Consider the following 19,945-nt stretch of genomic DNA (forward strand, 5'->3'; position numbering starts at 1 on the left):
CCCCCGGCAAAGCAGGAGAGACGCCAGCCCCATCCACCCCCGAGCTGGGCTAACCTGCTCCTCCTGCCCCGATTCCCACCCCGTTTCTCCAGGAAAACCTCAGAAACTCGGGGACTGGATGCAGATTTTGCCACATCCCATCTTCCAAGGCCACCACATTAAACGGGGCTGTTTTGGGGACAAACCCTCCACGCCGGCATCCATCCGCCGTGAGGTCTGCAGTGGCCTGCGATGCGCTCTCATTTGTAGGTAACTAATCAGTAACCACTGGCAGGACAGGAATAACAAACGCAAGAAACTTGTACAGCGCTTTTCCCATCAAAAGGACCTTTTTAAGCGTCTCAACCCATAAGCTATAAGCTAACAGCTAGCTAGAAAGAGCAGGCAGTTTTCCACTTAGTTTTATCCAGAATTGCTCTTAATACTATTTATTTTCTAGAAACACCAGTAATATCTGCGGTGCAATGAGAAGTTGGACAAAAAAAAAAATAAGCCCCTCCAATCAATCCAGTCCCCACCACCTCCCCATGAAGAACAAACTGTGCCAGAAAGGTTTCATTTTAGTCAAGAAATCTGAGTTTATATGGCTTCTCTTGGCCCAGCTGGGGAAAGAAATGCAATCCCACACTCTGTGTCTATGCTGCTCTTCTTTGGAGGAGTTATGGGGAAGGAGAGGGGCAGCAAACCTGATCGAGGTGCAGCCACGAGGCCCTGGAGCTCCTGCAAGTCAACGGAGGTTGAGTGAACCCACCAGGCAGAGCCCATGGTGGTCACATCTGCATGGCCCCCAGGTTTGCAGAGCTTCAAGCTCCCCTTGAGCTCGTCCTCAAAACCGCAGGCAGAAATTTCCCACCTGCCAGAGCAGGTACAGCCCAAACCCACCCACCTCTTCTGCGCCCACAGAGCAGCGGTGCCGCGGACGGTGCCATCACCAGCCAGTCCCGCCACCCCTCACCCCGGCTTGCGGGGTTCTCCAGCCTCCCAACCTTGAAAAGTAGAATTATTTTATTTTCTAGGAAAGCCAAGATGCTTTGAAACTCTGGGAATGGCTTCAAACTGCAAGAGAGTAGACTGAGATGAGATATTGGGAAGAAATTGTTGGCTGTGGGGGCGCTGAGCCCCTGGCGCAGGGTGCCCCGAGAAGCTGTGGCTGCCCCATCCCTGGAGGGGTTCAAGGCCGGGTTGGACGGGGCTTGGAGCAACCTGGGCTGGGGGGAGGGGGCCCTGCACATGGCAGGGGGGTGGAACGAGATGGGCTTTAAGGTCCCTTCCAACCCAACCCATTCTACGATTCTATGGAACAGGGCCAGGAGCTGCCGAGGGGAGCGAGAGCCGAACGCGCTGCCAGCCAGTGCCACCTCCTGGCTCCTCGCTGCTATAGAAGTTGATAAAAAATGCTGAGCTTTGCCTAAGAGAGCTCTGGAAAATAACTTGTGAATACACGGCATTGAGATTTTCAACCCTGCAATGAAGAAAAAAAACAACTTTAAGGGAAAATAAAATACGTGCATGAAGCTTAAGTTTATTAATTAAAAAATATTACTAAATAATTAGTGGCATCAATACTCAATGGTGGTGTTCCTGACACTGAGGGACAGAAAACCACAAAAACCTTTGGAAAGGCCAAAAGCGCAAAACAAACCCTTCCGCACAGAGGAGATAAATATGTGAAGACATATACACCCAATTTGTCGTAAGAACCCGGCTTAGTTTTACAGCTGACTTCAAGGCCAGAAGAAAGAGCCAAAAACTTTATTCAGGTTATAGCACTGTTTGGGATAACGTATGTCCTGACCTAATTACAGCTAACGACGCATAGCTGGAAACGACCTCACTGCTTTCCCAAAGCTGATATTATTTACAAAAATCTCTTTAGTTTATAAATGCTCTTTTTTCTTTCAACACTAAAAGCACCTTCCCACGCGCGCCGGTCCCTGCTGCCGGGCTCTGCTCCGGCCGGACCACCCTCGGCCACCCCCAGCACCCCGGGGAGCTCTGAAACGGGGGAAAATCCCAGGTTTTCTGTGATGGGACCTGCACTCTCGTACGCGATACTAAGAGCGAGCACACTTGTATCAGTGAAAATATTAAGATTTGAAATTTTAATTCTTTTTCTTTGGAAACACAAACTCGCATTTCTAATAGGAAAAACAAAATCTCACCCGGGGTCCTCTCTGACAGCTTCTCCTCAGTCCGCACCTGAAGCTGTGGGTGAAGCCATCCTCATCCGGATGCTTCTACACGTTGCTTTCCCAAATTTACTCTTTTTTTCCACCGCTTGTGCAATGCCTGCCCGACCCTCGGCTCTGCAAACGGCCGCCCAGCTCTCCCGGCAAACCTCCACGGGATAAGCTGCTTTAATCAAAGAGGATTTCCCTCTGGTTTTGAAAACCTTTCCTAGTTATCGTCGGGCAAGAAGAGAGCAGAAGGTCTCTCAAGGTCTACGGTGTTTTCTAGCAGCACCTTATCAAACTCTCTGAGAAACAAATCGTGCTCTCTGCACAACTCCCGAGATCCGGGCAAAACATCCCGGGGGAGCTGCAGCCCCCGGGGGGTTTGCGAGCGGGCAGGCAAGTCCTGGAGCAGGCATCGATGCAGCTCTGCTCGCCCTCGGCTACCCCACGGTGGAGGGTCACCGGTGGGGTCTGGATGTGTTTAACGTGGTCCAGCCTCGGAAGGGGCATCCGACCCCTGCAACCTCCCAGATGCAAAGTAAAACGGGGGGGGGGGAGGGGGGCTGACGTGGCTTTAGGGCTTGTTTCTCACTCCTGGTGTGGGTGATCCTGCTTTTGTACAGCAGCAGCCACGGGGGGGTCGTCAGTGGCCTGGTTTCACCCCCAAAACCACCAGTGATACAGACGACTAGGGAAGAGCAGCTCAAAGCCACCCTCCACGGGGCCAGCGAGGAGCTAACAGGTGCCGGGGTTTGTAATCCCCTTTTTAGAGAACTGTTAAGATGAATTTGTGCCGATTTATACAATTACCGATGAGGGCTGGGACTGGTCTCCTGCATTTATTATTTATAAATTACTGACTTCACTCGGTGTCCCAGTACGTCCATCACCACCAACCTTACGTCAAATGTTAAAGCCCCGACAAGAGCGGTGTCACCGAGAATGTGAACCATTTCCATCAGCGTCACCTGGAGGAGCCGGATCTGACACAAAAAAAGACACAAAAATGCATAATTCTCCTTTTATTCCTTAGTTCTCTCATTTACTCTACGGCATGCCTCTCAGGGTGCTTTTTCCCTACGGAGAGTGCACAAGCGCATTTGGGAGAGTGCTGCAAACAGCCAGACCAGGCAAAGGCACTCCGGTATTAAATCCTGCCTCAGCTCCCCCCGCAAACTTTTCTTTCCCAACTTTTTTTTTTTTTTTTTTATGCACTTCAATATCAGCTATCGCAAATAAATTCCAGTTTCAGACGGAGCAACGCTCTGCCCTTAGTACCGCAAGCAGCGCTGCAACGGGTTCTCCCCTTCAGCAAAACCAGCCCTTATTTTTCCTACATCAGCGGGTGACTTTGTATTCGAGACCCCCCCTAAAATAAAATACCTTCCAGACCAAATATAGCATCGAATTGGCAAGATTCGGACTTTTCAACCCCATTTTTAACCCCTTCTCAAATACCCAGAGAAAAGGGCTGGCTGAACTCTCACTATTTGATCCTGAAACAGGAAATATTTTCTCCACTCAGTTTACACAAAGCAGAATAGACCAGCAAAGATTCCCATGTTGGTTTTTTTTTTTTCCTCCTTTTTTTTTTTTTTTTTCATCCTGCCACTGAGTTGCCAAAATGTCTCCGGCTATTTGTGTCTCAAAGTTAAAAGAATCAACATATAAATATTTGGAATAGCTTGTCTAGGAGGGACTAACACTTCCAGCCTGGCAAAGCACTCCTGCCTGTACTTAGCACTAAGGATGTTAGTGGTTTACGGGCATGATTCAGCGGCTGTGGCGTGGCTGGAGATCAGCATCTTCCAGGACCGAAGCTTTAAATATAGAAATATTATTTAATTTTAAATAGCAAAAAAAAGTTTTCCATGCTTCCAGATGTACATAAACCATATATATCAGCCCAGAGGTGCCCCAAAATTAAATAATCATGCTATTACACAGCTGTTTGCTTGTGCATCTATCTTCCTCTATATATCCTATATGTTTGCAAAGCTGCTTTCATGCATATTAACACAAAAAAATGCAAATTAACAGCAACAAGGGCAGCTCGGTCACGGGGGGGCTGCAGGAAGCCTGGACCGAGGTTTGGCCACACCAGGCAGGACCCAGCGGGTTGCGTCTGCAGGTTTGCTTCGGCGTCATGTCGTTCCCTCCACGTTTCCCTTTTTGAGGAGTTTTTACATCCTTTGTTTTGGGCATATTTTTTTTTTTTTTTGACAGTTTTAACTGCAAGGCCCGCCCAGCCAGAGGTAGGGAGACCCTAACAGGGTACCGACAGCCAAAGGCCCAATGCTGACAGCATCCAAATTTTAACCGGTGTGTTCAACTGGGCTCTGGCCCACCTCGCGGCGAGCCCTGCTGCAGCGACCGCACGCGCGGAGGATGCAGCGGAACGGACCTGCCGGGAAGAGTGAAGCTGAGAAATGCCCCCGTCTCCACGTCCCGTCTGCCTCCAGGAGAGAGTATCACCCCCCAGAGCGTGCAACCCCCCCGCGCAGCCACCCATGCAGCACCCCAGACCTGACACAATTCCTCGCCCTCCCCCATGCAACCGGGCATGCAAAATCCCACGCGCAAACCCTCATCTGCAGTTCCCCCACGCAACGAGACATAGGAAAACTTGGTGCAACCCCCCGCCGTGCAACCGGGCCGCGCGACACCCACTGTGCAACTCCGCTTGCAGTCCGCCACACAACCAGGCGTGCAAAAAACCTGCGTGCGACCCCTCGGGTGAGCTCCCACGCGCAAATTCCCACCTGCACCCTCCCCGTGCAACCAGGCGTACAACCCCCCCTCGCAAAGCAGTGCACGGAGCCTCATCCCCGTGCGAAAATAGTCGTGCAAGCCCCCACCTGCAGCCCCCCCAGGGAAATGGGGTGTGCAAACCCCCTCCCGCAGCACCCCATGGGAGGAAGCAGGGGGTGCAAACCCCCCCGGGCAGCCCAGCCAGGGTAACGGGGTGTGTGAACCCCCACCCGCAGCCCCCCCGTCCCCCGTGGGGAGAAGGAGGGGGTGCAAACCCCAACCTGCAGCCCACCACAGGGCAATGGGGTGTGCAAACCCCCACCCGCAGCCCCCCCGTCCCCCGTGGGAGGAAGCAGGGGGTGCAAACCCCAACCTGCAGCCCACCACAGGGCAATGGGGTGTGCAAACCCCCACCCGCAGCCCCCCCGTCCCCCGTGGGAGGAAGCAGGGGGTGCAAACCCCCGCATGCAGCCCACCCCAGAGCAATAGGGCATGCAAACCCTCACCCACAGCCCCCCACGGGAGAAACCAGAGGGTACACCCCCCCCCCCCGGCAGCCCACTCCAGCGTAACGGGGCATACAAACCCCCACTGGGATCCCCCTCACCCCCCGTGGGTACAAACCCCACCTGCAGCCCCCCGGGGGCATACAAGAGGGCACAGCGATGCACGCAACACCCCTCCTTCCCCCCGTGTAACCGGTCGCGCAACCTCCCACCCGCAGCCCCCACCCCACGCAAGCGGCCGTGCAAAAGGCCACGCGCAAAACGCCGCTTACAGCATCCGCCCCGCCCCTCCCCCCGCCAACAGCCGTGCAAACCCCCCCGTGCAACGCGCCCCCCGCGCAAACCCCCACGCGTGACCGCCCCACCGCCACGTGCAACGGGGGCGCGCGCGGCCCAACGCGCCGCTCCCGCCCGCGCGCACAAAGACAGTCACCACCCCTCTCACCGCCTTCTCCCCGCCTTTAAAAGGCCGCGCCGCCAGAACGGGCAGCCCGGCTAACCAATCGCTCGCCCCCTCCCGCGGTGCGGCGGGGCCAATGAGAGGTGCGGCGGCGCGGAGGAAGCCCCGCCCCGGGGCGGGGGCGTGGCGGCGGGAGGGGGCGCCATGCGCCATGTCATGGAGGCTCAGTGTGCGAGCGGCCATTGACGGGGCTGGAGCTGCGCGCGGAGCGGGGCGGCTGCCCGCGGCGTTCCCTTCCCCGCTCCCGCTTTCCTCCCGCTTCCCTCACGGCGGCGGCGGTCGCCGCGGCACCAGCAGCGTCCCCCGCCGCGCCCGGCCGCCCTCCCTCGCCACTGCGGAGCCGCGGGAGGGGGGTGGCGATGGAGATGAAGAAGCGCATCACTCTGGAGTTGAGGAACCGGGCCCCCGAGAAGGTGAGGGGCGGCGGGGCGGCGGGCCGCGTTCCCGCCCCCGCACCGGGTCACCGCCGCCTCGGCCCGAGCGGGCCCGGCCCGAATCTGGGTCAGCCGGTGGCGCAGGAGCCCCGCGGGGCGCGGGCGGCGCTTCCGGGCCCCGGGGCGGGGGGCGGCGGGACCGGCGCCCCCCCGTGTCCCCGTCCCTCCCTCCCACCCCCCGGGGTCGACGGGGGGGCGCGGGCGGTACCCCACCCCCCGGTCCCCGTCCCCCCCGCCCCCCCGCCGGTAATCCCCTCCCGCCTCGCCGCCGGCCGCCTCCAACTTGCGAGCGCGGCGGTAGTAAACAGGTCACGGCGGCGGCGATGAGTCCGGCCTCGACCCCTTCCCTCCTCCCGTTTTTAGTTAATTAATCGAATTATTATTTTTTTTTTTTAAATTAATTTGGTTTTCTGCCCTTCCTGCACGGTGGGGAGAACCGGGGCGGGCGTGGGGGCGTCCCCACCCGGTTAACGAAAGCGGTGTCTTCCCGCCGCCAACTTCCCCGTCTCTGAGGGGAAAATGCAGGGGAAAAAAAAGCTTAAAAAAAAAGAAAAAAAAGGGAAAAGCTGGAAATTGGGGAGTTGGCGTGGGCGGCCCCTTCAGCTGCCCCCTCCGGGCGGGGCCTTCCCCGTGGGCATCCCCCGGAGCCCCGGGAGGAAAGTCGGGCTCCGTGGGTACCGCCGCGACGCTGACCCGCCTCACGGGGGGGATTTGGGGCAAAAGCGCCCAGAAGTGTCGATCGAACCTAATTAGAGTAAGTTTAGGAGCGGCGGGTACCTGCGGAGGCCATCGTGCGCTTCCAGCCAGCGGCTCCGGTGGGCGAAGGCGTGAAGGTCCCCTCTCCCCCGAGAGTGCTCTCTAAAACTTCGTGCTCCTCTGGAGGAATCTGTTCTAAGGGGAAAAAAAACCCCAATGAAACAATAGTGAGACTTTACATGACCCTGTGTGTCCTGGTTTGAGGTAGGACAGCAAAGGAAGAGTTGCCTCGTTAATGTCCTTTCTAATGAGCGGTGTGTTCGGCTGTAGATAAAATAATTTAAAATTGACTGGGGACTCCTTGTTATCGCTTCTCAAAGTACACGGCCTGTATCGATCATCTGGTTGTTTTAGTGGCTTTGGCACGAGGAAATTATTTCGTCGGGCTTAATTAACCTGTAGAACTCGCTGCTGAAATAATCTGGAGCCCAAAGGTTTAGTTCGGGAAGAAGTTTAATGATTTTATCGGTTTGAATACACACAGAGAAATTATTAGACTTCAGCGACAAGTTGGCCGTTCAGTTGGGCACAAGGGCAGTGCGTACCCCGGGCTGCGGTGGCGCTGTCGGAAGCTATAAAAGTGTCCGTCAATGAAGTTTGGGGTTAGACGGCAGGATTTGCAGAATTTGAAGCGTGCTCAGAGGAAGGGAAACTGCCGCATACTTTTATTTTTTTTCAATAGGCGGGTGTCAGTGATTTCAGACCGCAAGTTTAGTCTAAATTTAAACCAAACCCCAACAGATAATTAACAGTCTCCAAGTTGTGGTTTAGATGAAGCGTGCGGTTTTTTTTGGCGCTCATCAAGCTGACGAGTGGCTTGCTGTCCTGTTGGAAGGTGACGGAGTTGGTGCTCGACAACTGCCGATCCAGCAACGGCGAAATCGAAGGTCTGAATGATTCCTTTAAAGAACTGGAGTTCCTTAGCATGGCTAACGTAGAGCTGACGTCGCTGGCCAAGCTTCCCACGTTGAGTAAGCTCCGAAAGGTATGTATCTCTCGCCTGCTGGCACTTGGAGAAGTCAAAGTCGTGGGTGATGACCCGTGGTTGTGCCGTGCGGCGCTCGCAGTTGACCTGGCGTGGTGCTGGCGGTGCGTTTGGCAGTGGCAGGCCTGGGAAACTATGCCACGGTCCGGCTGCCTTCTTATTTTGTTAAGATCTGAAATTGCTTTGGGTATCTCCAGTTAATTATGGCCAAATTGGGCTTGGTCAATGACTCTTAGGACAGTAACTGCTTGGACGTTAAAAATGTGTGGGTGGGTGGTGTCCTGGGGAGCGCTGGTGGTGGGTACCAGGTCGGTGGGGGGCCTGGCTGGTGACTTTGAGGCCCGTGGCTTAGTGCTGGCTTGGCAGGGCTGGGTTAACAGTTGGACTTGAGGATCTTGAAGGTCTCTTCCAACCGAAACGATTTTGTGACTGCAAGTTGCACGTCACTGGCAGAGTAAAGACTTGCAGACAATCCCAGTGTTGTGTATTCTACTAACTTTAAACGTACCAATCCCAACCCATGAGACTTTAAGAAATGTTTTCTAATTCTCAAAGTAAGCCAAAAGGAACTTCTTGACAGCCAAAGCGATAACACAACTGGTGCTTGTCAACCTGGGGGACTCTTCAAAAGTGTTCAGCTTTGTGATTAAACTGTTCAGTTAAAGGGAGAAGAATTAAAAATGATGTAGGTCTGAGTGTAATAATATGAAGCCAACTATTCAATTAGTTATTTTTTTTCCTGTATAATAGTTGGAGTTGAGTGACAACATCATTTCGGGAGGCCTGGAGGTCCTTGCAGAAAGATGTCCAAATCTCACATATCTAAATCTAAGTGGCAACAAAATCAAAGATCTTGGCACTGTGGAAGCTCTTGTAAGTATGAAGTGAGAGGGGCTCATGGAAAATTAAAATTTAATGAATACTATTTTTTATCGAGAATAAATTAAATTATTTTTGCGATGGAATGGTACAACCTTAGCTGTAAGGGCTGCGCCTGAGCTGTTTTTCCGGGCACAGTACAGACAGCACATGGCGGGGGTTAAACTGGTGCGATGTAAGAAATCGGTGAGTACAAAGATACAGCACGAGTGTTCTGGCTGCTTATGTTCCTCTTCAGCTGAAATGCATGCAAAATGCAATTTCTTTTCTTACCTGTCATATGTTCTCTCTATTATATATTTATATTTCTCACCAGCTCAGGAGGAATGGGTTCTGCGGTGTTTTAGGTTCGTCTGCATTCCAGTTGGTCCCAACTCGATTAACTCAATGTCACAGTTATTAGAGACAGTGCCTGCAAATGTCCCGCTATAAGATTCCTTCTGTGGTAGCGATGGGATGGGCTGAATAGGAGATTTTGGAGCTTCTGTTTTGTCTTTGAAAGAAAAGTAGCCAAGTTATGTCTTGCTAATCCTCTTGTGTTCCTTTGTTAAGGTACAGTTTGTCTAATAAGCAACTGCCTTAAGCTTTTGTTAAACTGTGAGGTGATTAGGACGTGTGTGAGGTGGCCAGGCGGGAGCAAACCTGGAAAGCAGCAGGAGCAGGTCATGGACATGGACGAGGAACCTGCCGGCGCCTGTCACTGCCTGACCTGCACACCCATTTTTCAGCTGATTATTTTATTTATTAGGACTTTGCTACAGACTGCATATTTTTAAAACTGCTCATAAAGATTCTTCATCTACTTTACGGTGCTTTAAGCCAGCAGTTAGTAGAGCAAGTAAAGCCGTCACAAGAGCTCTATAGAAGAAACACTTCTTCAGACCTTAGGTGCTTGCTGACCCACGCAGGTGGCTCATTCAGGCTGTATGTGAAGTCTCAAAGGTGGGAAAAATCGCCATCAGTTGTCTAGTATTTAGCGTTTGGAAAGCAAATTCTGTAGTGTGGCTATAAATCCTACCAAGCGCCTCTTGCTTGCGCCTTACAAGATGTGCCTGTAATTAAATCAGTCACACTGTTTACTGGAAGGCTGCTGGAGTCGTTAAGTTTTTGCCCAGGATTGCCCGAACAAAAATTGGTGATGCAAACCCAAACATGTGTTCCACAGTCTGTGCACGGTGGTGTCATGCTTCGAGGGTGTGTTGGGCGTGCTGCAGGCACACTGTGGAGGTGATCTGCAAAAGTGCCTTCATTAGGAGTTCCAACTACTCCAAACAAACTTCTGCACTGAAGTTTGTATTTAATGGGGAGCAAAATATTGAACAGAAAAGAAGGCATGGGGACAAAATCAGCTCTGGCTATATGGTTAACTGTATTTGGGACGTGATCTCACTGTAACTTGAAGTTCTGCATCAATAAATAGGGGGGGAAAAAACCTTTTCATTTATTTTCAGCAAAATCTCAAAAACTTGAAGAGCCTTGACCTGTTCAACTGTGAGATTACGAACCTTGAGGATTACAGAGACAGCATTTTTGAGCTGCTTCAGCAAATCACGTACCTAGATGGCTTTGATCAGGAAGATAACGAGGCACCGGACTCGGAAGATGATGATGATGAGGGTAACTTCCTGAAATAAACTCTGCATAGAACTAGCATGCTGTAACAAAGATGTAAATGTGGCGCGGGGTATAGTGACTTCTTGAATGCTCTAACACAATTCTGTGCTCTTATCTTTTGAAGCGCGGACTTCTAGAACTCGGTTGGTATTAACACAGTGTGATACAGAAGGAAAACGCCTGTCAGAGGTTTTGAGTGTTCTTGCAGAAGCCTTCTAAGTTTGAGGAAATTTGACTAAAGATGATGGTACAAAGATATAAATATTCTCAAAATAAGTTGTTGCCAGTAGTAAATCTCTTTGGCACTACTGAATGTTACAAAGCGGGGTGACAAACACACATTATTCTGTGTGAAAAATGATAATTTAACTCTCTTTTTGTAATAGCTTCAGTCCTGTGCTCAAGTATAATACATTTTTTTGTTAAAAAAAATGTATATAGTTCCTTCTGATCTGCCCTCAGTTGTAGTCGTTAATGAGGCAATTCGTACATCTTTTTCTGTTGTTACCTGATTGAAAATGAAACCTGTAGGTAAAGGTCTGTCAGTGTGGGGCTACAAACTCTGCGCTGATGTGATTGCATGAGCAGTACGCGTACTCTCCTTTAAACGCGGTTGGCTTAACAGATGACTGACACGCTCAAAGCTGTTCAGAAAAAACACATCCAAAACGTGTTAGCAAATCTGATGGGCTGTTGTTGTGATGCAGCGTCTTGTGCATGTCTACGTTCTAAATACCCACACAAATAACCAGCGAGATCAGGGCTGCATCTGTTTATGACAAAGGTTTCTCGGTGTGTTCTTTGTGCCTTAAATGATGAGCAGGGAGCCGCCACCATGGCGTGCGGGGTCGTGGCCATCAAGGGGCTGCTGACGAGCACTTGGACACATCAGAGTTTGGAAGCCTGTGTTTAAAAGAAGTGATGAAGACCACATAGTTGATACTTGGAATGTCAAAATAAACCCAATATTTGCAAATAGATTAATAGGTTATTCACTTGAAAATGAACTGAAGTGTTAAATCACCTTCTCATTTCTTGTAATTCGTTTAATGGAAACTGTGAAAGTGATTCTATGCTCCAGACATAGAAATTAAATGAGAGATCATCTCTCTGGAACTGTAGGTGTTTCATAGTTACTACTAAGTGATTAAATAACAGATACAGGTAATATGTTAAGCTGGTTTTGCCTTTAAATATTTTAGGGTTTGATTCTGTAGAGAAGCCTCGCTTCCCCTTCCACTGACTAAATTTTCAGCTCCCTTGCAAGAGTTTGCATATGTCAGTGCTTCAGGCATCAGGAATTTTAGCTGAGACTTGTGATGCAAAAACATTGGTAGCCTTTCTTCAGGTGAAAAAATTATAAAGATTAACTTCATTAAAATCATACTTGTTTCCCAAGTGTTGTCTGCATTTAAAAAAAATTAAAAAAAAACCAAACAACCAAACCTTTCTGGAAAAGAAGTTACAACTAGCTTGACCTGACATATAGAAACTTGCATAAAGAGGAGTTAATGAAACTTTACTTTTAGTGTATATGTGTAAGTGTATCCTGTGTTTCAGAAGGAGATGAAGATGACGATGATGAAGATGAGGATGAAGCTGGTCCTCCAGGAGAATATGAAGAGGAAGATGATGAAGATGACGGTGGTTCAGATTTGGGGGAAGGTGAAGAGGAGGAGGAAGTTGGTCTTTCATACCTGATGAAAGAAGAGATTCAGGTAAAGTTTGTAAATTCTACCAAATCCAAGAAATGAAGAAAAACTGCCTTAAGACCTCTGTGTTAATGATGCCCGCAGACACAGAGCCTACAAATGCAGGGTAGATGCAGTGAGGTATTTGGAGGGAACGCTGCTGTCGCTGAAATCAGAGTGTTGACTGGGATATGAGTGGTGGCTGTCAGCTATGAAGATGCTCCTGGCTGCCTTCCAAGGCTCCGTTCACTCTTATCCCACCCCTTAATGTTGCAGGGTGGTGGAGCCTCTTTATTCTTTGTAAGCTAAAGAAACTGTTCTCCCCAACATTTTGAAACTACACGTTACTACCAATTAAATTGTCAGAATAGAAATACATATTAAGTAGAAGAAATTAATTTCTTTTGGAAAACCAAAGAAAATACCTTGGCCTTGTGAAAGAAAATGAAGTAGCAATGAGTTACCAGTACTTCAAGAAAAATGAAACAAAGGAAAAGTCTGTTTTTGCTGTAATAAATGCTGGGTTTTTTTACCACACACTCACTTGAAAATGTTCTTGGTGGCGTGAAGAGCTGTGGAAAATAGCCCACGGGATCTTTCAGGTAGTACTGTGCTAAAAAGCAAATAGAGGAGTATTAAGAAAATAGACACAATTTACAAAGTTATGAACAGATTCTTGTAGATAGAAAGTGCTCACACCTAAGTGCTGATTGGATAGAAGTAAAACCCAGGAGCGCTGCCTTGGTGTTCCTTTTTAGGGTTTCTGAGGGAGAACGTGTCTAGCGTGGATTTTGTGTGCAAGGCTGTGCAAGCAGCTCACACGTTTCAGATAAAGTAAACCACGTTGACATCACTTCCATTACTGTTACTTTTGATAAGCGTGTACATCTGCATTTCACAGGGCGCGCAGAAAATCTTGAGCTGAACTCTTTGGTGTTCTTCATTTTGTTCTTATAATGGGAGCTCGTATCATTTGCTTAGAAATGTAACTTTGTTCCTGTCTTAATACTCTTGAAGAGCTAATGGGTGTAACGCAATTAATGAAGCTAAAACTAAGTAAGTAAATCTCTTTTGAAGCTGAGACCTTAGAGACAGTTCTTTGGAAAAGGAACAAGGTGTGACTAGGAAGAGTATCAGGAACTAATTGTGTGTGGTCTTTAGTTTGTGTATATGCTGTGCAGGTGAGGTGGCTAGGAATTGTCACACACAGCTGTGACGATGTTAGGGAGTTCAGAGCAGTGGCCCTTCTGGTGATGGCGCAATAAAACCAGACGCTGAGTTTGTGTTTTGCATTCATTGAGGTAAGGAAGAGGTGGCGGTCAGGGTGAAGCATGTAAAGTTTTGAAAGAGTTCTAGTCTGCTAGCTTTCCCCTGTATTTTGGAAAATTAAATCATGCACCATTCCAGTTGTAATGAATTAATGCCGAGTGGTTTTCAGTTCCCATGGTCTAAGGGCAAATGTCAGCTGGGGTCTCTAAGAGTTTCACGTTTTCACTTGTTACGTTATCCTATGCATAAAATTTCATGTAGCAGATGGAGACAAAAATAAGGCTTCAGTTCATCTTCGTGGCTTGACATGGTGCCAGTAGGGCAGAGATCTTGCACCGTTGTTTAATTTTCTGGAGCTGCTGATTGTTAATTAGTTTACATTTTTCAGCTATCAGCTGGAAAAAAAAAAAAAAAAACAAGAAAAAAACCCCCAACAACTTAATTCATTTCATATAGAAACAATAATTTTGAGAAGATACTGACTGCTGTGCTTTCTCCTTTTCCTTGTTCTTTAATGACAGTGGGTTAAAAGGAAAACTAAAGCTGTTTTGTCATCTCTCTATGCTGTTGTGGCCTCTTCAGTTAATTTTGCAATAACTTTACTCTTGAGCTGGCGTAAGGTAGTGGGAAAAACAAAGAAACATGAATACTGGGCCAGATAATACCGGGCTGGGGTGATTCAGCGCACTGCAGTGCATTTGGCTGCCCGTCCTTGTACAGATGTCCAGTTACAAAAAGTAAATGTGGAATGTGACCTCTGAACAGAGTGAGTGGGATTTTCTGAATTTCTGCTCAGGATCAGCGTGGAAGCAAAACTTAAATAAATGGCAATTTTTAAAGTATTTCACAATTATTTTTAAAGGATGAAGATGATGATGATGACTATGTTGAAGAAGGAGGTGATGAGGAAGAAGAAGGTAAGTTCTCAAGTTACTAAAGTTGTGACTAAAACAATTGATTCTTTATAATTCTCTAACTTGGCAAGTTTGGGATGTGCACTTTAATGGCATAAATGGCTGGCTGGTCTGTTTCTGAAGGGTATGTGAGGTATTTTAGGAATGGTTTAAGCAAGAGCTTGAGCAGGTAGTAAAGTAGCTGTGCAGTATTTGATTTTTTTTTTTTTTTTGTCCACTCACTTGTAAAATAAAACTAAAGAAGAAATGACAGTTTTCAAAGTCTCATGTTGAAGCAGTTTTCTAAAATGAAAGATACTGCATCTCCTACACAGGTAGGAATTTTAATTTTCCAGCGTGGAGAGGAGAGGGACTCTTCATATGCCTTGCAAATGTTATTTATACATTTAAAATACCTTGTTCTGTGCACCAGCGGCTCCACTGGCAAAGCCCTGGCAGCAGCAGTAGGTGCTGTAACTTCTCACTTTATCAAGCTGAAAGTGGCTTCTCCGGTAAGTCATTCTTCAGAGGCCGACTCCACCAGTATCCTGTCTAATGGCTTAGCTAGTGAGCCTAATCATATTCTTTCTATCTAGTCTTTATCAATTGTTGGAACTTCTTAATTTCAGAAACTACTGTTTTAATGTCAGACACATGCATAATAGTCAAAAGCTCGCAAAAAAAAAAAAAAAGCTGGTGTGTGTTGTTCAAGTGGTGTTAAGACAGTACAATGTATCGAGTGTCCACAAGAAGTGGTGTTCCTGCAGGCTGATGCTGCTCCTTTGGTATCTTTCAGAAGGTAAAGTTCTGTTTGCGAGAAGTGGGTTACTTGAGTATTTTTTCATAAAATAACTTTTTTTTTATATATATTTTTAAAAGGACCTGCAAGGAGTTTTTACTTGGACTTAAACAGGACAAACATATCACTCATTCTTTTTTACACCGCGTTTGAGGTTTCCAGGTGCTCAGGGTAGGGACCAGCATTAACTTCAATGCTCCTACTCTGTTCTGGACTGCTGGAACAGAAGTTGCTCTCACAGCAGAAGGCTTATTCTTGGTTCCTGTGCAGATACCGGTGTGCTCTGACCTGTGGGTGGGTGGGTTATTTGTGTGCGTCTCTGTTGCGAGTGGTGAGATGAAGGCACCGGATGGGAGTCCCCTGTTACTACCACTCAATGCCTGCTAAAGGCCCTTCCAAAAAAAACCATCAAGCTTTATCTTAAAATTTACTGTCTTTTCCTCTGTGCTTTCTTGCTACGAGGCTCTCCCAGAAGTTCACTTTTCTAAGGGTTGGAAACTCTGTTCTAATCTTTAAACTATCCCTAGCAGCAAAATTCTGTATTAATCATGAAGTCTGTGTAAACTGTGGACAAATTCTAGAATTTCTCACCAGACTAGTCCCTGTCTCCTCTGTACGCTTGGCTTAACGGAGCAGTTTTTGGACATGTGTCTTGCACTTGAAAAAAATGAAATTTTCTAGTAATGCTAATTCTTCACTCTTTACAAATGCAGCCTTTGAATCTATTAAGACAACAAAGCAGGCGGTCAGGATGGCTAATTAGCCAGGAAATGACTACTGGAAAATAAATCTATTAGATTTGACAAAATTGCATTTCATGATTTCACCACAAGAGCGCATAGTCCACTGACTGAATTAAGCATATTTCTAAGAATAAGCTCAAAGATGTTTATGCAAGATGCTTATATCAGTTTGCCATTAGAGAGAGAAGGGAGCGTGTTTCACTTGGTATCTGCAGAACCTGCTGGGGTTTGGGCAGGGCATGTGCAACCTCAAAAAAATAAAGTTAGGAAGATAGAGAAATGTCATTTCCATTTTGGTTCTCAAATATATGTTAACAGAAACACTTTTTTATAAATCTACTTCATATCAATAATTCCTGTATGGAACATCACATGCTTATCTTGAACTTAGTTTCATACGACCTGCATGAATTATTCAGAGTAATGTAAACTGATCGGTTTTTGAGAGCCATAAGCAACACGGTGATGTTATAGTGGGGAATGCATTAACTACAAACAAATGGTAATCTATTTCAATTACCTTTTCTATAAGTATAACATTACATTTACGATGTCTGAGCAGAACATAACGAGATGTCTGCATACCTCTCTTCCTTAGCAGGGGGCATCCGAGGGGAGAAGAGGAAACGAGAGCCTGAAGACGAAGGCGAGGAAGAGGATGATTAATTTGTTATAGACACAAGTAGGACCAGACTCTTCAGTTACAGAATACGCAATAGTGATTATGCAGATCTGTATGTCTCCATGTACCATAGATGTCCCTACAGAAGATATGTTAACTTTTTATAGGAGAAGTGTGGTTTTACTATTCTTGCCCTTTTTATCATTCCAAATAAGATATAATAGCCTGTTAGTGAACCTATATGTAGAAAACAATTTTCAGCCCTATAATTACTGAAGCCATTGTCAAGTTTTTTCCCCCTAGACTTTAATTTGGAGCTCTTTAATTTCATACAAGCTTGCTGTGTTGGTCATCATTAGCCCAGAGTTAAAACACCCTTTTCAACATGGGTTTAATATTGTGAATTTCCTTCAAGATTATTTAAAGTTTTTATACTTAAAAAGCTGAACTCAAAACCGCTATTTGGCAAATTCTAGTCTCTCTCAAATGAGATGTTGACTGTAGCCTGAGTTTACCAGGGATTCGATTTGAAATCGACAACTAGATTACACCTTTATTTCAGCTTTTTAAAAGGTGACTCCTGTAATATTTTAATTTTTTTTTTTTTAAATCTTCTATCCATTTTGTGCGTTACATTGTAAAGCCTTTGTGGGTTTCAGAAGATCTTTTATTTTTTCCTGCTTGTTCAGATGTTTGGTGTTTGCTGGAGTATTCACTAGATCCCTTCAAGACCGTATCGTGGCAAACTGAAAGGGTTGTAATCTGTACATTTTCTCCAAAAACACACAGCTATTGCAGGTATTAACAAAAGCAAATAATCTGTAGTTGTAAACCATTTCGCTAGAAGTCCCTGTTAAACTTCCACTCGCTTCGCTCTTGCATTGTCATTTTGGGAATTCTGCAACAATCATGGTGTTTGGCTATAAAATATATGCATTTCTAATGCAGAAGTTAACGGGTAACTCCTTCAAGCACATTTTTTTTTTTTTTTTTTATTTTCAAACCAACCCCACACTTTTATAGAATCATTGAAGGGGGAAGGATGAACATGAGTTTATCTTTCTGGCAGGTCACCTTTTAAACTTTTAAAATCTGATTGTAGAAAAAACATTCAAGTTCGTGTATAATACTAGTTAATAGTTTAGGGGTTTTTATATTGAATGGCCGCAGAAACTTGTTCCATTGCATACAGTCGGTGGCGCGTACAGGAGACATGCAGACAAGCTTTTTTCTAGCAGCCCGGCTGCGACCAACAGGTCTTAATAATTTTGCCCCAATGGATTCATGTTTTCTATTTGAGCCACTGCAAAACAAGTTCAGACATAGAGCATTCCTCTTTCAGCCACGATTTGGACTTAAAACAGTAGTCTTGACATAAAACTAATTTACATTGTTTCATGTAGGTACTGAACCAAATATCACACACAGCTTTATTCAAGAGACTTATTTTTATATCTGTCTTGGCTGACGATAGCTGCCATTAAACTGGGGGAGACACCGAGGGTGGGGAAGAGGGAGATTTCCTGGACCTAAGTCAGAGTCAGTCACCCGTAGATCGGTTACCTGTGAATATTTAATAGGTATTTCACACACTAGCAGACTTTAAATGTGACTTCCAACTCTTAAATCAAGTTTAGATACTGCAGGGTTGAAGTTCTGCAAAGCCCAATTTCTTGTGTGTGTGGGTTTTTTTCCCCCGAATAGAGCCTTAAATCATAGTTTCTCATGTAGCTGTAAAGCATAGCCAGCCATTAACGGCGTCGGAACGAACCAAGTCAGGCAGATGGCAATATACTTGGAAATGAACTGACTAAATGGGTTTTGCATTTTTTAATGAATATCTGTAAAGACACTAGAAAAGTAGTGGTAAAACTACATTTGCAACCACAATCTAAGTTCCTGTGTTTGTGTATGAATACTGAATGAATAGAAACCTTAGGTAAGTGCACATCCTATCTTGTCGTGGAGGCTCTGTGTTCAAGGCAGTTGCTTTGTGCTCAGCTTTGAGATAGAAAAGTGTGTTTTCTCATCTTTGCTTTTTTCTTTTAGTCTTGGCAAATGATTGAAACCTTTTATTTATAAGCGTGTACTTTGAAGTACCTCATTGTCAGGGTTTTCCTTAACTGTCTTTTACTGATGCATATAAAATTAGTTATAAATGGGGAAAAAAAATTCTATTTTGATGGATTAAAATTACTTGAGTACTAGTCTTGTTTCAGTAAGCAGGTTCAACTTTGCCATTGGATGAGCTAATTGGACAAAAGAGAATAAACTCAAAAGGGGTTAGCAGAGCTGCCCCGAGATAGGCGGACTTACTGCTTTCTAAAACCAACTTGCAGGGTCGTGCATCAGCTGCTCCATCTAAAAATCTGAGCCTCACCCAAAACTTCCCAACTAACTTTGTCTTTTCCTCAGTGTCACCATCTAAGTATAGTTTCCTATTTGTCAGCTTGGCATGCAGTTAAACAGCATAGCATTTTTTTAAAAATAAGTAATACAGAGCCTCCAGATAACTTTTGAAACTTTTTTGCTTGGTGGGTGGTCTTTTCATGCAAATATGTAAGGGTGGGTTTTATATTTTGTAGAGGTTTTGTCCTATTTTAATGCTCTTTGTATGGCAGTATGTATATAGTGTGTTTCGGTTCCTTATCAAACTCTTTCCTTAAACTTTGGAGTAACTGATTTTGTGCAACTGTGTTTTGAATAAAGCCATGACAGTGTTAAATTAAAGAAAACAACCCTGCAGCACTCTTCTGATAATTTTTAGTTGTAACAAAACATGTTTCCTCCCCACGTGTGCTGTAAATTTTAAATTAAAAAGTTTTCAAACCAAGTTATTTCAAATAAATCGAGACTATTGTATTGGATTACTTCTTTTAGTGTGTACAGCTGTGGAGAATGTGTTATTTCTTAAGGAATTGAGTAAGAAGTAATTGTTCTTCCCTGTTATGTTTTCATTATTGGGGAAACCTGCAGAATTGTGCATCTTTTTGGGGCTAGGACTTGTACTTTATGTTCTCGGTCGCATTGTCACAGTCGAGGAGGGATGCTATGGAAAACCCAAAGGATGTCTGGATTTCCAGATGAGCTTAATGTAGAAACAGTGTTGGAGCTGACAGGGCTTTTGCATACTGTCTAAATCGATACCATTCGGATGTAGCTGAGCTATGCAAGTCTGGCTGAGTCTTAAGAAACAAAAATGAAAATCAAGAGTCTGGTTATATTTTGATTTTTTGTAAATGCTGACATCAGTGCCCAACAGCCTGAGCTGCAAGTCTAATGCTGTCCTTCCAGAGCAGCTGCCTCAGTGTGTGTGGATTACTCCTCATTCGAGAACAATGTCTTAAAAAAAAAAAAAGCCGATTCTCC

The 19,945-nt window shown here is 46.1% G+C and overlaps 1 protein-coding gene across 2 annotated transcripts; it reads left to right on the forward strand.

Moving 5' to 3' along the window:
- The first annotated feature begins 6,032 nt into the window (after positions 1-6,032).
- On the forward strand, positions 6,033-19,443 carry ANP32E (acidic nuclear phosphoprotein 32 family member E). 2 transcript variants are annotated; one of them, XM_082496042.1, is made up of 7 exons: positions 6,033-6,304; positions 7,917-8,066; positions 8,817-8,939; positions 10,397-10,562; positions 12,120-12,277; positions 14,382-14,436; positions 16,553-19,443. In XM_082496042.1, the coding sequence occupies exons 1-7, from the start codon at positions 6,251-6,253 to the stop codon at positions 16,618-16,620; spliced, it is 774 nt and encodes a 257-aa protein (XP_082352168.1). In that variant the 5' UTR covers positions 6,033-6,250; the 3' UTR covers positions 16,621-19,443. The 2 variants fall into 2 exon arrangements, with proteins under 2 accessions (XP_082352168.1, XP_082352169.1); XM_082496043.1 differs by having other exon boundaries at positions 12,123-12,277.
- Positions 19,444-19,945: the final 502 nt, after the last annotated feature.

The sequence above is a fragment of the Vanellus vanellus genome (genome assembly GCF_965231255.1).
Source record: "Vanellus vanellus genome assembly, chromosome: 27".
Lineage (NCBI taxonomy): Eukaryota > Metazoa > Chordata > Aves > Charadriiformes > Charadriidae > Vanellus > Vanellus vanellus.